The sequence below is a fragment of the Eptatretus burgeri genome, chromosome 14 (genome assembly GCF_056783735.1).
Source record: "Eptatretus burgeri isolate ZD-2024b chromosome 14, Ebu_testis_v1, whole genome shotgun sequence".
NCBI lineage: Eukaryota > Metazoa > Chordata > Myxini > Myxiniformes > Myxinidae > Eptatretus > Eptatretus burgeri.
In genome coordinates, this window is record NC_140974.1 from 57400465 (window position 1) to 57417179 (window position 16715).

The 16715-nt window shown below is 43.0% G+C and overlaps 1 protein-coding gene across 7 annotated transcripts in view; it reads left to right on the forward strand.

The window, feature by feature from the left end:
- The window catches only part of LOC147013304 (RB1-inducible coiled-coil protein 1-like), a 126080-nt gene that overhangs the window by 59170 nt on the left and 50195 nt on the right, over positions 1 to 16715 (forward strand). For all 7 annotated transcript variants that reach the window (XM_085855010.1, XM_085855012.1, XM_085855009.1 and 4 more), the window contains exon 15: positions 4237 to 6551. In XM_085855010.1, coding sequence (XP_085711136.1) covers positions 4237 to 6551 — 2315 coding nt within the window. The remainder of the gene's footprint in view (positions 1 to 4236; positions 6552 to 16715) is intronic.

Here is a 16715-nt window from a genome sequence, read left to right on the forward strand (position 1 = left end):
ACCACGTATCAACCGCCATCACACAACAACCACCTTAACCACCACGCCAGCCATCGTCACCAACTACAACCACGCTCCAACCCGCAGACAACAATCACAACGCCAACCCTCACCACAGAAGACCCTCCACCACCTTCGCCTTTACCTTCACGAATTCATCCCACATCATCGCTTCCATGGCCATTCCCGCACCACCTGTGAATACTGAACGTCGGGCTGTCTTGGGCCCGTTCGGCGATTGGGGCCAAACGCACCGAGCCGAGAGCGCAAATGGCGGCCTTTCCGAGGGGAAAATTCGGACAAAAACGCTTCACGCCCACTTCTCCTCCGTCCAATTGGTGAGCGCGGGGCGGCTTGGCCCCGCCTCCAAGCGTGTGTAAGCGAAGTCCGTATATGCAAATTTTAGGATCAGGAGAGGTTCACGCCCATTTTTGCCCGACCAATGGCTGACCAGGGGAGGGGGGGGCGGCGTGGCCCCGCCTACAATCGCGTTCTGATCCTAAAATTTGCATATTGGCGCCTCCTGAGCGCTATAAAGAGACGAGTGCAAGGCAACTCGCAAGGAGAGTTGGGTTTTGGAGTTTCTTGGAGAGTGTCGTCGAGAGGTTGCTCTCACAGAGAGGAACTGTGCCCGTTTCACTTCGTCTCCTTCCTTTTAATTGACTCTCCATCCTGCTTCACGTAAAGGGTTCGTAGTGGGTGCAACATCCCGGTAATTAATCTAAACCGTCCAGGTCGATGATAACACCGCTTGGTTATCCCGATAGCACGGAACGGGCCGCCCAAGTGGCTCGTGTCTGGAGTCGACCTGTGGCGAGGTACGATCGCCCGGTTTACCATCCGCATGGGTACTTAGGTAGGTCGAGTTTGGCGAACAACCCAATCCTACGCGGTGGCCGATTGGCACGATTGTGGTGAGGTCGAAAGGCCCACCCGTGACTGGCTTCGGGCGATAGTTCCCGGAGGGTCACGACTGAAATGTCCGTCCGGTGGGCGACGTGCCACGATCCGAGTTACGTGGACGTCCGCACACCGGCGGGCGCGAATTCGCAACAATATATATATATATATATATATATATATATATATATATATATATATATATATATATATATATATATATATATATATATATATATATATATATATATATATATATATGTATATATATATATATATATATATATGTATATATATATATATATATATGTATGTATATATATATATGTATATAGTTGGTCTCATTTATCTATGATTTAAAATGGATGAGGAGAAGGGAAGCTGCTCATATTAATTGAGAAACACTCAACGTAATAAACTTATGAGCATGTGGATAAGTCCTTGTTTTACTTTCATTGCTTCCTGTTATTTCTGTGTTTAACTTGAAAACCCCGATCCTCGCTTGCCCATGAAACTTGAAATTGAGATTGTTTCCTGAGATGTGAAATGGGAGTGGGGGGTTGGGGGGGGGGACAGTGTTGTGCTATAAGAGACATGGCCTACTGTTAGGTTTATTTCGAATAAGGAAATTTTGCACTTGGTCTCCTTTCGTATGCAGCACAAGGCTGTGGGGTAACATCATTGGCTGAGGACGTGGCTGTGCCGCTAATGCAATTCCCTTTGGAGGTTAGAGCAGGAATTTTCAATTTGTTCATGGTGCTGGCGATAGCTCACCTATTCCGCGTAGGACACCATGGAATCTCTAACGTGCACCAACTAATGCCGGGAGACGGAGCGCCAATTTCACGTTCATTTGAGGGATGGTACACATGCTGATGAATCACCCTACCTGCAAAACACCAGGATGATAGTTTATTGCTGGGTTAGGTTTCAAACCCTGGTTAGACAGCTTAAAGGCGAGTGTATGTACCTCTCGGTCATCCTGCCAGCTTTGCACTTGACAGCAGGTTTTTACATGAAGGAATAGCCATTGATTTCAGAATCTAGAGGCAGAGGGGATGGGAGGATATGAGGTTTGTTGATAGTTACAAAAGCAAATGCAATTCAGATTTGTGTTTGTGATTATAAATGGCTGTTATCCCCATTTCCCTCAAAATGTAGATACGGTATTTCTTTAACAAGGATCTAATTAGCCTTGACACAACATTGTGCTTTGGACCCTGCTGACCACATCATACAATCGGTTAAACATATTCGATGCATCAAACTGAACCTTGTTTGGGATAAGATTGAGTGGGGACGTAGAAGGATTTCTTTCATTTCAGAATGTATTTTCAGTGTTATGTGGCATCAAATGGTCAACAGAGAGATGATGATTTGATGAGGGAAACCTGGACTGCGTGAGGTTTGACATGTTTTTATATTTGAGCAAATTGCTATTGGCCTTTATTGCCCGGTGTGCCCAAGATGGTGTGGGAGTGATGCTGTTTGTGTAGGTGTTTGTTTCTCCTTTTTAATATTCTTTTGAATGGCCGCTGATCAGGAAAAGTTATTTCCTCCCCAAAGCTAAATCCATTTGTTTAATTGGAATGGTATCTGAGCCAAAGGCTGAATTTGCATTTTATATAACAAAGCCAGTGTGAATAAGAGCTTTGAGGTGGTGATAATTTTGCTCCATTGCTTGGTGTTCCTTGTGCCAACATGACCCTCGCTTACTTGTGTCATGGTGGGTGTTGAGGTGATCCCAAATTAAAATGCAGTATGAACTTGATCTTTGTTCTAATGTGAAGCAAAGGGCTGTTAGGTAGAGAACATACTTCCTCCAGGCTGAACAGTTTACGTTTTGTAGTCCACTAATAGGCTAGATCTGCATCTGGACCTTAACCAAACTCGAATCGACTTGTTCTTGCCACACCCAACTTGTCCAACAACTTTCGTATCACCACAACTTTTTGAAATATCATGCTACATATCGTTTTTGGCCCCGTCCCTCAATGGTGAAGAATCACTTTCAAAAAATTTAAATTCTTTAATCCGGATCTGGATCTTCACCAAAATTGAAGATTCGTCCTTGTCATTCACCCAACCTGTCCACCAAGTTTCATCCAAATTGGTCCACAACCTTTTGAGATATCCTGCTCACAGACAGACCAAAATGGGTGAAAACATAACCTCCATCCACCCCAGTGAAGGTAACAATAAACGAAGAAAAAACAAATGTAAATTTCTATTTTAAAGTAGCGTTTAAACGATTAGAAGAATTTAATCTTGGATTCTAGAAAAGCAATTGGGATTCATCTTGCCATGAGCACTTATTTTGTTCAGTTTGAAGAGGGAGCAAGATTGTCAGAGAGCGGAATTGGGCTTTTCAAGTCGCATCTAATTAATAAATAATATTGGAGAGCTTGAAAATTATTTTTGTTCAAGTTCAGTCCTGAAAGACATGGATGGTGTTTACTTTCCAAATGCCGAAAAGTGTGCGGCCTTTAGAAACTTAGAGTGGGCGGACCATCATTTGGATTTCACTATAAAAAGAAATACGTAATCTGATCCAAAGATCAAATTGCAGTGTCATTCCAAAACGAATCAAAAGGATGTCATAAATGTAATAAATAATGAGTTGTTGTTGTAACTTTCAGCAAATCTATGTCTTGCTAATAGGGATGCTCAGTTAGCAAATAAGCCTGGAGGTTAGTGGTTATGGTGGCAGGCTTGGGATCCTAGGGTCCTGAGCTCGAGCCCTGTTTTACATTGAATTAACACCAGGTGGGGTTGACTCAGCCTGTCATTCCTTCTGAGGTCGGCAAAATTAGCACCAGTGTTCTGGTAATAGGGTCACTGCGTCGGTGGCATAGCCACGTCCCTTACCAATGGTGCAACCAGCAACCTCAAGGGTGTGTGTGTGTGTGTGTGTGTGTGTGTGTGTGTGTGTGTGTGTGTGTGTGTGTGTGTGTGTGTGTGTGTGTGTGTGTTCAGCAAATGCAGGCCATATGAAAAGGAACTTGTATGACAGGAATATCATACCCAGTTCCTGTTTATGCATCCTATGCTGATAATAGTTTCATGGATTGACTCTCCACACATTTTGCTTGGAGAGGGCATTAGTAGACAACGGATAAATCAACACATGGGTTTTAACCTGGGATCACAGAATTATGAGCTTTGTGCTCAGTTGGGAACACCAAACTGGCTAATCCACTTGTTGTGAGCTTGTGATTTCTGTGTCAACTAATGTTGAGCTGTCGGCAACAGAGTATAAAATGGTATTCCAATACATTATAGTGATGTGCTTATCCTTTTCTCCTCCCTCTATCCTCACCCCACCATGAATTCTAGTTGGATATTAGAGGTGAACGTCCTGCTTCATCCTCTTCTTCTCCACTATCAGATCAAACAGAGGTCAGCAGCCTATCATACCCTGGGCCCAACTCCAATGAGCCTGCCCCCCAAACTCTTACTGTCCCTGCTTTCAACCATTCTGCTGTCCATCATCATCTTCTCTGGCACCATAGCCCTCCTGGTGGTGATGGTGGTGATACAGCCCATGGTACGTTATTCTCTCCATGTGAACCACCAGACCTGCAGGAGGCGGATGGCCTCTCCTTGGAATTTGAAAAATTACCTCGAGAGGGTTTGGAGCAACCAGGTCCGGATAATGAACTTGAGGGAACAGCTGTTGGCATGGCGGTATTGGAGGAGCCTTCTTGCCCGACTGGGCCTGACACTTTGCAGTCTATGAAAATTGCTGCACAGGGAGTTGACTCGCTAGTTGAATGTGGGAGCTTGGAATTTGTCTCGGCCATGAATGAGCTCAGCTCTGTTTGCTCTCCAGGTTTGCCTGGCCTCAGTGATCCTCAGAGCCCTGAGCTGATGGAGTCTCTCTACACTTCAGTAATAAATGCCATTGGTAGCCGGCGGCTGCATGATTCCCTCAATGAGGCAATGGCTCTACGCCAACAGCTGTCTCTGCAGCAACAGGGCCTGAGTGGTGTGCAGGTGGCTTGCCATTTGCTGCGAGCCACCTTGTGCAAGCTGCGTGAGCAGACAAGTTGTCAGAGTCAAGAACTGATGAGCCTCATAACCTCCACGGGGCAGACGTTATCTCATGTGCAAGATGAGCTGCAAATGGCAGCAGTAAAAGGTGCAAGGGAAAATGATGAGCATCTAATGAGGCTGCAAGAGGAACAGTCAAGAAGCGACTTGGAGCAGCAGTTGCAAGGCCTGAGAGCAGAGGTTGAATTAGTAACAGGGCAGGTGGCTGCTTTGCAAGTTGCAGTGGTGGCAAAGGAAAATGAGATTGAAAGCTTAAGCGCACAACTATCACAAGCCAAGGTCACTGGCGATGAGCAAGCTCGACATGTGACCGAGTTGGAGGAGGAGGTTGAACGGAACACCTTGGCGGCATCAGAGGAGCGTCTTAGCTTTCAGGAAAGCCATGCCCAGATGAAGGCTTATTTAGAGCAACTCGATGCGGAGCTGTTGAAACGTGGAGAAGCTGCACTTGTTTTGGATCGTCGTGTGCAGGAACTAAAGGAGCAAAACTGTGTGTTGCAGCTAGAGCTTGCAGCTCAAAGTGGTGAGGCTGAGGAGCAGCGTCGTGCACTGGACAACTTTCGTGAGGAACAGGAACAGCGAATGCACGAGGAGATAAAACTGCTGGATGCTGATCATCAGAAACTGACACAAGATTTTCAACAAAAGCTCGACTTGCAAGTGGCTGAGACCGATGGAATGAGGAAGATGTTAATGGAAGTCTCAGAGGAGCTGCGGACTTGTAAGGTTGACCTTGAAGAGCAATATCGTGAGAGGAGCACATTGCAGGATATACTGGCAGGTTGCCGGAAGAAATCGGAAGACGAACGGCAGCAGGCAAGGCAAGAAAATGAGACGCTCCAAAAAGAGATTGAAACATTGTCCATGAGAGAAAAAGAGCTGATGCAACAGTTAGAATGCTTGAAAGATCATGAGGAGGACACATCTAAGAGAGAAGCAGAGCTGCAGATGAAGATACAAGGATTGTGTGAGGCAGCAAACCAGAGGCAAGCTGATGTGGCCCAGTTGCAGGAAGACCTTCTTCAGCAGAACAGAGCAAAGGAGAACTTGGACCAGGAAATGGAAAAGGCTCTGACAACAGTAGAAAGCGAACAGAGAGCTGCAATGATCCTTCTGCAGGAGGAGATTGACAAAGAAAAGAATGCGAATGAATTTTTGAGAGGGTGTTTGGAGAAGGATAAAAGTGCGAAAGAATCATTGACGAGAGATAATGATCAGGAGAAGAGAGAAAAAGAGGAACTGAAAATGTTGTTGCACCAAGAGAAGAGCAAATGTGAAGATCTGATGGAAAAGTTAGAACAGGTGAGGGATGATAGGGAGGCATTGGAAGCAACAGCAAGTCATGAGAAGGGTGAAAAAGAGCATGTGAGAAGAGAATTGGAGCAGGAACAGAAGAAGAACAATGTTCTTGCTTATGATCTGCAGCAGGAGAAGAGTGACAAGGAGAAACTGAGGATGGAATTTGAGCACAAACAGCTTGACCTGCAGAGAAGTGTGATCGAGCATATGAAGAGCAAAGACGCCGAATATGAAGAAGCTGTAAGCATGTTCTTGGAACGTCAGACTGCTGAAGGATTACCTGCCTTGCCACAACTTGGGTAAGATACGATGCCGACCGTGACTCAGTGACAATTTCAGTCTACGTGCTTGTTCACATCATTAGATCATTTCCTCTTTAAAAGTGCACTTCTGTTGCTCCTGCCTTCCTGCTATGTTTTCATTGATTTCTTTACACTTCATGCCTGCATCCTGACAGCAGGGATGCTGGGACACACGGTCAATCTGTTATCTGTATTGTTTCCCGGTGTAGTACAGGTGTACCTCCAGCTTTGGCCAAACCGAAGGCAGGACCAAGCTGCCACAGGCATGGGTTTACTCTGCTTGATATAAAGGTTACCAAAATATTTTCATCACTATCCCAACGTGCTCACCACTCTTTATTTGTAACAAAGTTCCCTGTCCTCGTTATCTTACAAATTGTTATTCTGAGGTTCCCCAGATCTCATATGGGAGGAGGAAGAATGAGATAGACTCCTCAACATTTTCAAGGTTTATCCAATGCTTCCAACATTTCATGTTCGATCATAACCCCAAAAGTTGACATGCATTCATTCATTTTGATCTGGATACCCGAATGGTTGAGGGAGGATGTTTGCATAACTGGGGGAAAATATATAGTATATATATATATATATATATATATATATATATATATATATATATATATATATATATATATATATATATATATATATATATATATACATATGGATTGCAAACTGGCTTAGTGGTAAGAAGCAAAGAGTGGCTGTGAGTGGGAGGATGTCTTGCTGGGAGGATGTAAGTAGCGGGGTACCTCGGGGATCAGTACTCGGACCATTACTATTCATTATTTACATAAACGATTTGGATAATGGCGTAAAGAGTAAGCTTTCCATATTTGCAGATAACACAGCTTGGAGGGAAGGTGGATAGCAGAGTGGGTGGTGATCAGATTCAGGAAAGTATTGATCCTTGCATAGATTGGGCAAAAGACTGGCAGATGAAATTTAACCTGAGCAAGTGTAAGGTGTTGGGGATGAGAAAGAACAATGAAAATAGAGATTACAGGATGCAAGGGGTAATTTTGGAACGTGTCACACAGGAGAAGGATCTGGGGGTAGTAATAGATATAGGAGATAAACAGGCAGCACAATTCCGGGCAGCTTTAGGTAGAGCAAATCGGGTTTTAGGTTGTATTCGGAGGGGGATAATATATAAATCAAAAGAGGTGGTGTTCAAGGCCCAGTCACACCTTGACGTTTTAGCCAGCAATGGCAACGTATTAAAATGTATGTAAAACGCTGGCTTACGTTGAACTTTTGATGTTTTTTTTTTTAAAGATTCGGACATATTCATAACGACTTGGTCTTATGCATAACGTATTAGTAACGGACACAGAACGTTTCATTGTGTTATAGATAACTTATACCAACGAATGCTGAACCTGTTGTCGGCCTTCACAACCTATGCCCAACGATAGCCTAACTTATGCATAGCGCGCTGCACGCATCGCCGACGATGACGTGGTGTATGTTATGAAAAGGCTGCCACACAACGATTCAAATCATAACCGCCGCAGAAATGGAAGTGTCAACATCGCAGTCACACCTTGGCGATCTTGCCAGCGTATGCCGACCTCTGAAAAATGCGTCTAAAACGCTGGCGCACGTTGAATACATTATGGGTAAGTTTGGTATGCGTGAATAGAATGCTAAAGTACGCTATCATACGTCGTTTTAAGTGGAGTACGTCTTGTAATTTTCAATATGTTGAAAATTTTATGACGTACTTGCCGTATGATACACGCTCCGCATGCGATGGGAATAAGTTGTACGCACGATATGCGATCGTTGACACACATCGACACACGTTACTTGAAAGGTACTCATAAGTCGAAACACGTCAAAGTAATGGTTAGCGTCAGTGTTCCAGACTCCCGGTTTTTTTTTTCTTCGGTATGACGGTGTTCAGTGTACAGTGCGGTTATGATTTAAATCGTTGAGCGGCAGCCTATTAATTATATTACATTATAACCGCACTAGAAATCGAAGTGTCAAAATCACCATCATACCGAAGGAAGGAAGAAAAAAAAAAAAAAAAAACCAGGGAGTCTGGAACACTGACGCTAACCATTACCTTGATGTGTTTTGACTTATGAGCACCTTACAAGTAATGTGTGTCGATGTGTGTCACTGATCGCATAACGTGAGTACAACACGTTACTCGTAGGTTAGAAATAAGTTTCGGGTACGCTAAACATTACCTCTACGTGTTTCGACTTACGAGTAACTTACAAGTAACGTGTGTCAACGATCGCGTGACGTGCCTACAACTTATGGCCAGCGTTATGCGGAACGTGTGAGTCGTATGCTGGCATAAGTCTTAAAATTTCAAGCATGGAAAATTTGAGGACAACCGAAAAGTACAACGTTTAAAGCCATCGTACAACAACGTATGGCAGTGTTTTTCAGCGTGCTCTCAATGTCATCAAAACTTACCCATAACGTATTCGACGTGTACCAGCGTTTTAGACAAATTTTCCAAAAATCGGCATACGCTGGCTAAAACGTCAAGGTGTGACTGGGCCTTAACATTGTACAGGAATTTAGTGAGGGCCACATCTAGAATATTGTGTGCAGTTTTGGTCACCACTGTTCCAGAAGGGCATAGATGCCATAGAGAGGGTTCAGAGTTGGGCTACTCAATTGATTCCAGGCCTAGCTCGACTATGAGGAGCGGCTGAAGGAGACAGGGCTTTATTCACTGGAAAGGAGGTGGGTTACAAGGAGATATAATAGAGATTTTTAAGATAATGAAAGGTAGAGATGAAATTAGTGCAGATGAATTATTCAACAGAGTAGACAGTGATAGAACCAGGGGTCACAGAATGTGAGTGAGGCTTGTGGAGTAGTTGGTTAGGGTTAGCCTGAGAGTTAACAGCCTGAGAGTAAAGAATAGGAGAGTTAAGATGGTAGTAAGGTAGGGGACTTTCACTCAGAGAGTAGTTGATGCATGGAATGGTCTCCCTGGAAAGGTAGTGACAGCAGAATAAGTAGATAAGTTTAAATTAGAATTAGATCGGTACCTGGAAGTTATGGTGATAGGGGTATGGGATGTTGATTAGACTTTTTGGTAGTTTGGGTATTGATGGGTGATTGTGTACGGAGTGCTGTTGGTGGGGGTCTTGTCAAGGGGGGTTGTGTGGTTGATGTGTGTTTTTAACCAAGCCCATGCTCCCCTCCCCTGAGGGGAAGAAAAAAAAAATACAAAAACAACAAACAAACAAACAAGCAGTCATCGACTGGTACTTGCAAAATCGTCAACTTGACCTCTGACCTTGTCTAATAAAAGCTGTCTTTAGAGAAGGTAGCGACACAAACCAGAAGTTTCTATGATGATTCTGTACCAAACCATCAAAAATCGTAACGTCGACCTAAGCAAAAATCTCCATTTCTCCACGCAATTATTTAATATTATTTTATCAAAGTCACAAAACCGTAATATTTGGCCATCCACCAACAATCTTTACATAATCCGACGGCTTAGCGAGTCAGGCATGCGACGATAACCTTTATTGGGATAAAAAAATGACTTTTAAACACCATCTTTATCAAAAACACCGTCAGCGCGCACACGCAAAACCTTTACGTGACTCAACAACGCCTCTGCTCGAGCGCGCTGGACACCACGTGACGAGCCGTGACGCGGCGAGTGAAATCTTTTTTTATACAATCTTAAAACGTCTCCAAAACATCTGAATTTTACCAGAATTTTGACAACCGAGTTTTAAGCGTCCAAAGCGATCGCAAAAACCGAAGCCAAAATTAAAATTGAAGTTAAAACAAACTCGTAACGTCGACCGAAGCAAAAATACTCCATTTCTCCACATGAATTTACGGAATTATGTTTGACCTCACTGTGACCTTGACCTTTGACCGATTTTGACCAATATCTCATCAGCGCTAGCCATCACCCTCCTGAATCACGTGGTGTAATTTGACATTGGTAGCTTCTTCCGTTCTCGAGTTATCGTGCCAACAAACAAACACACAAACACACAAACACACAAACACACAAACACACAAACACACAAACACACAAACACACAAACACACAAACACACAAACACACAAACACACAAACACACAAACACACACACACACAAACACACACACACACACACACACACACACACACACACACACACACACACACACACACAAACAAACGCACAAACAGAGGACGGAAGTCATCAATATACTTGCGAAATCTTAAGATTTCGGAAGTAGAAATTTTATTTCATTAATTAGAAACATGTTTTTTGCATTTTCTTCCTTGGATCTTGTGTATATGGGTTGGTGTGGTGTTCATGCAGGCATGATGGGCTGAATGCCTCCACCTGTGTTGTATTTCCTTGTTATTTCTTGTTAATTACAACAAACAGCTTGTTTGCTTCCAAAAGGAAACGTAGACCTTGGGGAAGAATGTAGTTGTTGGGACTGCAGAGAAAGCGTGATCACACGATTTTAGAACTATCGTTGGAATTGATGCAAATGGTGTTGGTGGAAGGAAGGAAATCATGAAGATCAATAACCCGAATGTTGGTGTATTCCACGGTCCATATCTCATAGAAACAATGAATGTATAAAACCCATTCTCATATGCACACATATCGTTGGCTTGTCTGGTTCATTACGCAAACGTCGTCCTTCATCTCGTCTTTCTCTTCCAATCACTTTTTGGAATGATTGGACAATGAAGCAACAAGTTTAATCAGGTGTGAATTATTCCACCAACAAATGTGAAAGAGTTAGTCATTAAAGCTTGCTACTTTACTGAGATGATGGAAATTATGATAATTCTGTAACCATTTTTAATTAGTTAATAAGATTTCCTCAAATGGATTACAAGGCATGCAGATACAATACCTTCCTCTCGCCCACTTTTGGAACCAAAGAGACCAAATCAAAGTGAGTAATGAATTATTAATCATCTTGGTTTTCAGTTGAACCATTATTGTGTCACGATGAGTGTATTGTATTTAGTGTTAAATTTGCCACCGAACTGCTTCAAAATCCTCTTCCATCTGCTTAATTTTCCAAATTCATCTTCCATCCGCTTGGAAATCCACCAACATCACTGCATTACATTAGAAGGTGCAAAAACTGATTCACTTAAATGCAAACCTACCGGCTTACTTCCAATCAGCAAGGTCACCCTATCAAGGCTGGAGTTCCTCAAGGCAGTGTTCTGGGCGCAGTCCAATTCCTCATCTTCATCAATCATCTCTCCGACTCTGGAAAAATCCTCTTTATCTATTTGCTGATGACTCCACCCTCTGCCCTCATCCTTCAAACAGGCAGGCTGCAGCCTCTTCGCTCTCCTCAGACCTTGAAACATCACGAACTGGTCAAACACTTCGAATATCTTTCAATCCTGACAAATCTCAATATCTCTCTATCTCTAAGTCAATCAATCAATCAATCAATCAATCTCTCTCACTCTCACTCACATTCTCTCTCACTCTCACTCTCAGTCACATTCTCTCTCACTCTCGCTCTCACTCTCATTCTCCCTCACTCTCACTCACACATTCTCTCTCACTCTCACTCACATTCTCTCTCGCTCACATTCTCTCTAACTGTCATTCTCACTCACATTCTCTCACTCTCACTCACATTCTCACTCACATTCTCACTCACATTCTCTCTCACATTCCCTCTCACATTCTCTCTCACTCTCTCTCTCTCTCACTCTCCCTCACTCACCCTCCTTTCTACTTTCTTAAAAATCCTTTTGAGGAAGTTGTCATTCACACACTCCTGGGTCTTACTATCAACCATGTTCTTCGTGGGCAAACCACATTTCAAATTTGGCTTCCAAAGCCACTTACCAACTGGTGGGCATCCTCTATCACTCAAAGTCCTTCCTTGGCACGCCTGAACTCTTATCCACCTACAAAGCTTCATCCACAGCTTGATGGAGTATTGCTCTCCCCTTTGGGCTGGCTCCCCTTCCTCACATCTTATTAATTTTGATGCCATGGAAACCAAGGCCTTCAGATTATTGGAATCTCCCGCAATGAAGCTGAGTCTATGGGTTTATCATTTCACCATCGCAGACAGTTTGGTGATCTCTGTCTTGTACTACCACCACCTTTCTGGTCTTGCACCCTCTGCTTTTTCCATGGTTTGTTCCTCACCCCCCACCCCCACCCCCTCCCAGGTTTCTGCAGAATCCACACCGTCCACCATCAAACCTCTTCTGGTGAAACTTCGTCAGCCCACCCCAATCCCTCCTCCTTCCAAATTTCCAGTTTTCCTTCCTGAATGTTTCCATCTTGTCCACCCCATGCATCCTCTACTGCACCAATTCCTCCCACACCCATTGTTTATCCACATACCTCTGTCTTGGCCTTCTGCTCTGCAGTTGGCAATCCCCCCTCCCCCCCTCTCTCTCTCTCTCTCTCTCTCTCTCTCTCTCTCTCTCTCTCTCTCTCTCTCTCTCTCTCTCTCTCTCTCTCTCTCTCTCTCTCTCTGCTGTTCCTTTTGTCCTTTTGCGCCCTGATCCATTCAGTGTGCTTCTTCCACAAGTCTCGACAATGTATGCAAAAAAAAAAAAACACTGTGCGTGTCCAGACAACTGCACAAGCAAAGTGGAAATTGGACGTGTTGAGAATGAATACATTTTTCTCACCAATGAATCGTACATTCCTTTTGCAATTTTCGAGAAAACTCATTTTTAGGGACTAGAATAAGAATCACACCCAACTGTGATGCACCTCAAAATGAGTAGGTCAATGTGTGTCGATGCTCTGAATAGATTGCCAAATCCATGTGACACCTGAATACTGCAGGGAAGTCGAAGAGGAACTATTCCTGAGAAATTTTCAGGGACATGCACGCACGAGTGGGTTCACGGACTAGCACTGAAGGGCACCAGCATGCACGCACATGGACGGGCATGAGCGGTCTGCGTGCACGGACATGTTACATTGTAACAGCAGCCAGAAATCCGTGCCCTCTTGAAAGAGAGTTTGGTCAGTCACCCTCCATAATGTAATTTGGGATCCAATGGTACAAATCCTTGATATCTACTCCAATGTTTGTGGAACCTTTGCCAAATGGACATCCTCCGTCATGCAAAGTCTGCATGCTGTGCAATCCATTTGAGGAAATCTTATTAACCAATTAAACTCTTATCCACCTACAAGGTCTTCATCTGCAACTTGATGGAGTACTGCTCTCCCCTCTGGGCTGGCTCCCCTTCCTCACACCTTCCTCAGCTTTATGCCGTGGAAACCAAGGCCCTCAAAATTATTGGAATCTCCCGTGATGAAGCTGAGTCGATGAGTCTATCACTGTGCCATTGCAGACACGTCTGTGGTCTCTCTGTCTTCTACCGCCTCCTTTCCCTACATCCGTCTGATTAGTTTATGATCAAGGAACAGCTTACTTAAATCAAATGTTATATATTGAACACAAATCGGAAGCATTGATTGATTGAACTATAGACAAGCACTGGTGTGGATTCCACCTTCCATTAGTCTGCTCTTCTCAACCTTGTGAACACACTAAAGTTCACTATTTCAATGATGAAAAGACCAGGGTATTGCAGGATTACATTCTTCCCCAAATGATGATGATGATGACGAATAGAAAGACAAGTCTGCCGTTTTACCGTATATTGTCTCTGAAATCGTCCCAATCATTCGTATGCAGAGAGGAGTGAGATAATAGTTTTACTCTGCCTGCCTGGCAGTCGAACAAAATTAAAATCATTGCAAACAGGAATGTTAGTCTTTTTGAGGATGTCATCATGGACACATACAACAGGCGCGAAGAAGTCGTGTGACGTGTTAGATTGGGTGGTGTAATCGCTGCTGGAGAAAATGGTGGTAAAACCCAGAATAAATATATTTATGTGCCTTTAAAGCTTTTAAAATCTTTCTTTAAATTGAATCACATACTTGAACACTGCATAACACAAATCGCCTTCATAATACTTCCAAGAACCATGATGCATATCGATCGATATCCAGCATGAGAAGGTGTGGCATGTGAGCTGCTCATATGACTAAGTACAAGGGCAACTAACACTGTTCGATGGTGATCAAACAAAGCCTTCATCTTCTAAACTGTGACTCATTGTCGTCTTATTATAGTGTATAGTGCCAAAAGGGTGATGTGCGAGACTGCTTCAGTCAAACAAAATTTCCAGATTTTTTTTTTTAACGATCTTTAATATCATTATCTATCTATAATTCCAGCAGTGTGTGTGTGTGTGTGTGTGTGTGTGTGTGTGTGTGTGTGTGTGTGTGTGTGTGTGTGTGTGTGTGTGTGTGTGTGTGTGTGTGTGTGTGTGTGTGTGTGTGTGTGTGTGTGTGTGTGTGTGTGTGTGTGTGTGTGTGTGACCGCTGTTTCTCGACAACCACTGGTCCGATCTAATTGAAACTTGCCAGGTTTATTGCTGGGGTCCGGAGTATGTGCCTTTTCAAGGTTTGATATTAATCGGACAAGTGGTTTCCAAGTTATGGCCATTTATTTAACAAACCAATGGCAAGACACGTTGTTGCGTGGGTGTGGCCGATGGGGAAGGGAAGCTCAGCCGCGCTCCCCATTACAGGTTACAACGTACGGGCTTCTGGATAATGATGACTTCGTGTATTCTAATAATTTCTCGATTTCTTATGCGCATTTATAGATAAACACAATGGCCCAAGTTATGATCATTTTCATATTAGACGGTGTATAAATTTCGGGAACATCAGAGTGCTGGTATGCTCCGAACCAGGAAGTAAATTTTTTCTCTCTTCTCTTCTCTTTTTGTTTTTCCTTGCCACGACATTGCGAAAAGGTAAAATACGTTGGCGCTAATTGAATAATTGGGTATTAAAAATAAATTGCGAATAATGGTAACTGCGAATAATATCGAACTTCTGGGTCACGCACGTACGGGCACGCGAGAGCGAAGAAATGGCCTGTGTGGTTTATTTATTTATTTATTTATTATTATTATTATTATTATTATTATTATTATTATATATATATATATATATTTTTTTTTTTTTACGGGCATATACTAGTTTTATTACAATTGAAGTACGGTATATACTTCTCTTACCGTATTCCTTGTTAATTTCCAGTTCATGTGCCAGTACATTTCCCCTGGACTTTAATTCCTGAAGCTGTTTGGACTTTTCCAACAATTCTTCCTTCCTTTTCTCCAGATTTTTATCTCCTCTTTTTATCTCCTCTTTTTATCTCCTGTTCCAGGCTCTCCCTTATCTGATTGCCTGATCTTACCTCTTTCCTTCAGTAGTTCCAATTTCCGTTTTTCCTTTTCCAGCTTTGTTTTCCATTCTTCTTCAAAGCTCTTCCTATCCCGGAAGTTACTAATTTGCTCCTCTATTCTTTTGTTCAGTTTGCTCTTCTCTTGTTCCAACTTATGAGTACTCCCCTCTACTTTCCTCATTTCTTCCTGTCGTTCCTTGAACTGTCAGGACTTTTCCAACAATTCTTCCTTCCTTTGCTCCAGATATTTATCTCCTCATTTTATCTTCTGTTCTAGGCTTTCTCTTATCTGATTGCCTGATCTTACCTCTTCCTTCAGATGTTTCAATTCCAAATCGTGTTCACATTTTTCCTTTTCTAGATTTTTTTTCCATTCTTTTTCCAAGTTCTTTCTATTCCGGGAATTACTAATTTGCTCCTCCTCTATTCTTTTTTTCAGTTTGCTCTTCTCTTGTTCCAACTTATGGGTATTCCGCTCTACTTTCCTCATTTCTTCCTGTAGTTCCTTGAACTGTCTCGACTTTTCCAACAATTCTTCCTTCCTTTGCTCCAGATATTTCTCTCCTCTTTTTATCTTCTGTTCTAGGCTTTCTCTTATCTGATTGCCTGATCTTACCTCTTCCTCAGATGCTCCAATTCCAAATCGTGTTCACATTTTTCCTTTTCTAGCTTTTTTTTCCATTCTTCCTCCAAGCTCTTCCTATCCCGGGAGATACCAATCTGCTCTTCCTCTATTCTTTTGTTCAGTTTGCTTTTCTCATTCCAAATTATGAGTATACAACACTACTAAATTCTTTTTTCCACATAGTTCGTCAACTCTGTTGGCTAAGTCCTCTTTCAGCCACCGAATTCGTTTCCGTACATCGGCCAATCGTTGTCTCTGCCCGTACACAATTTTTCTGACGCTCGTCTGCGTACCGTTGTGCC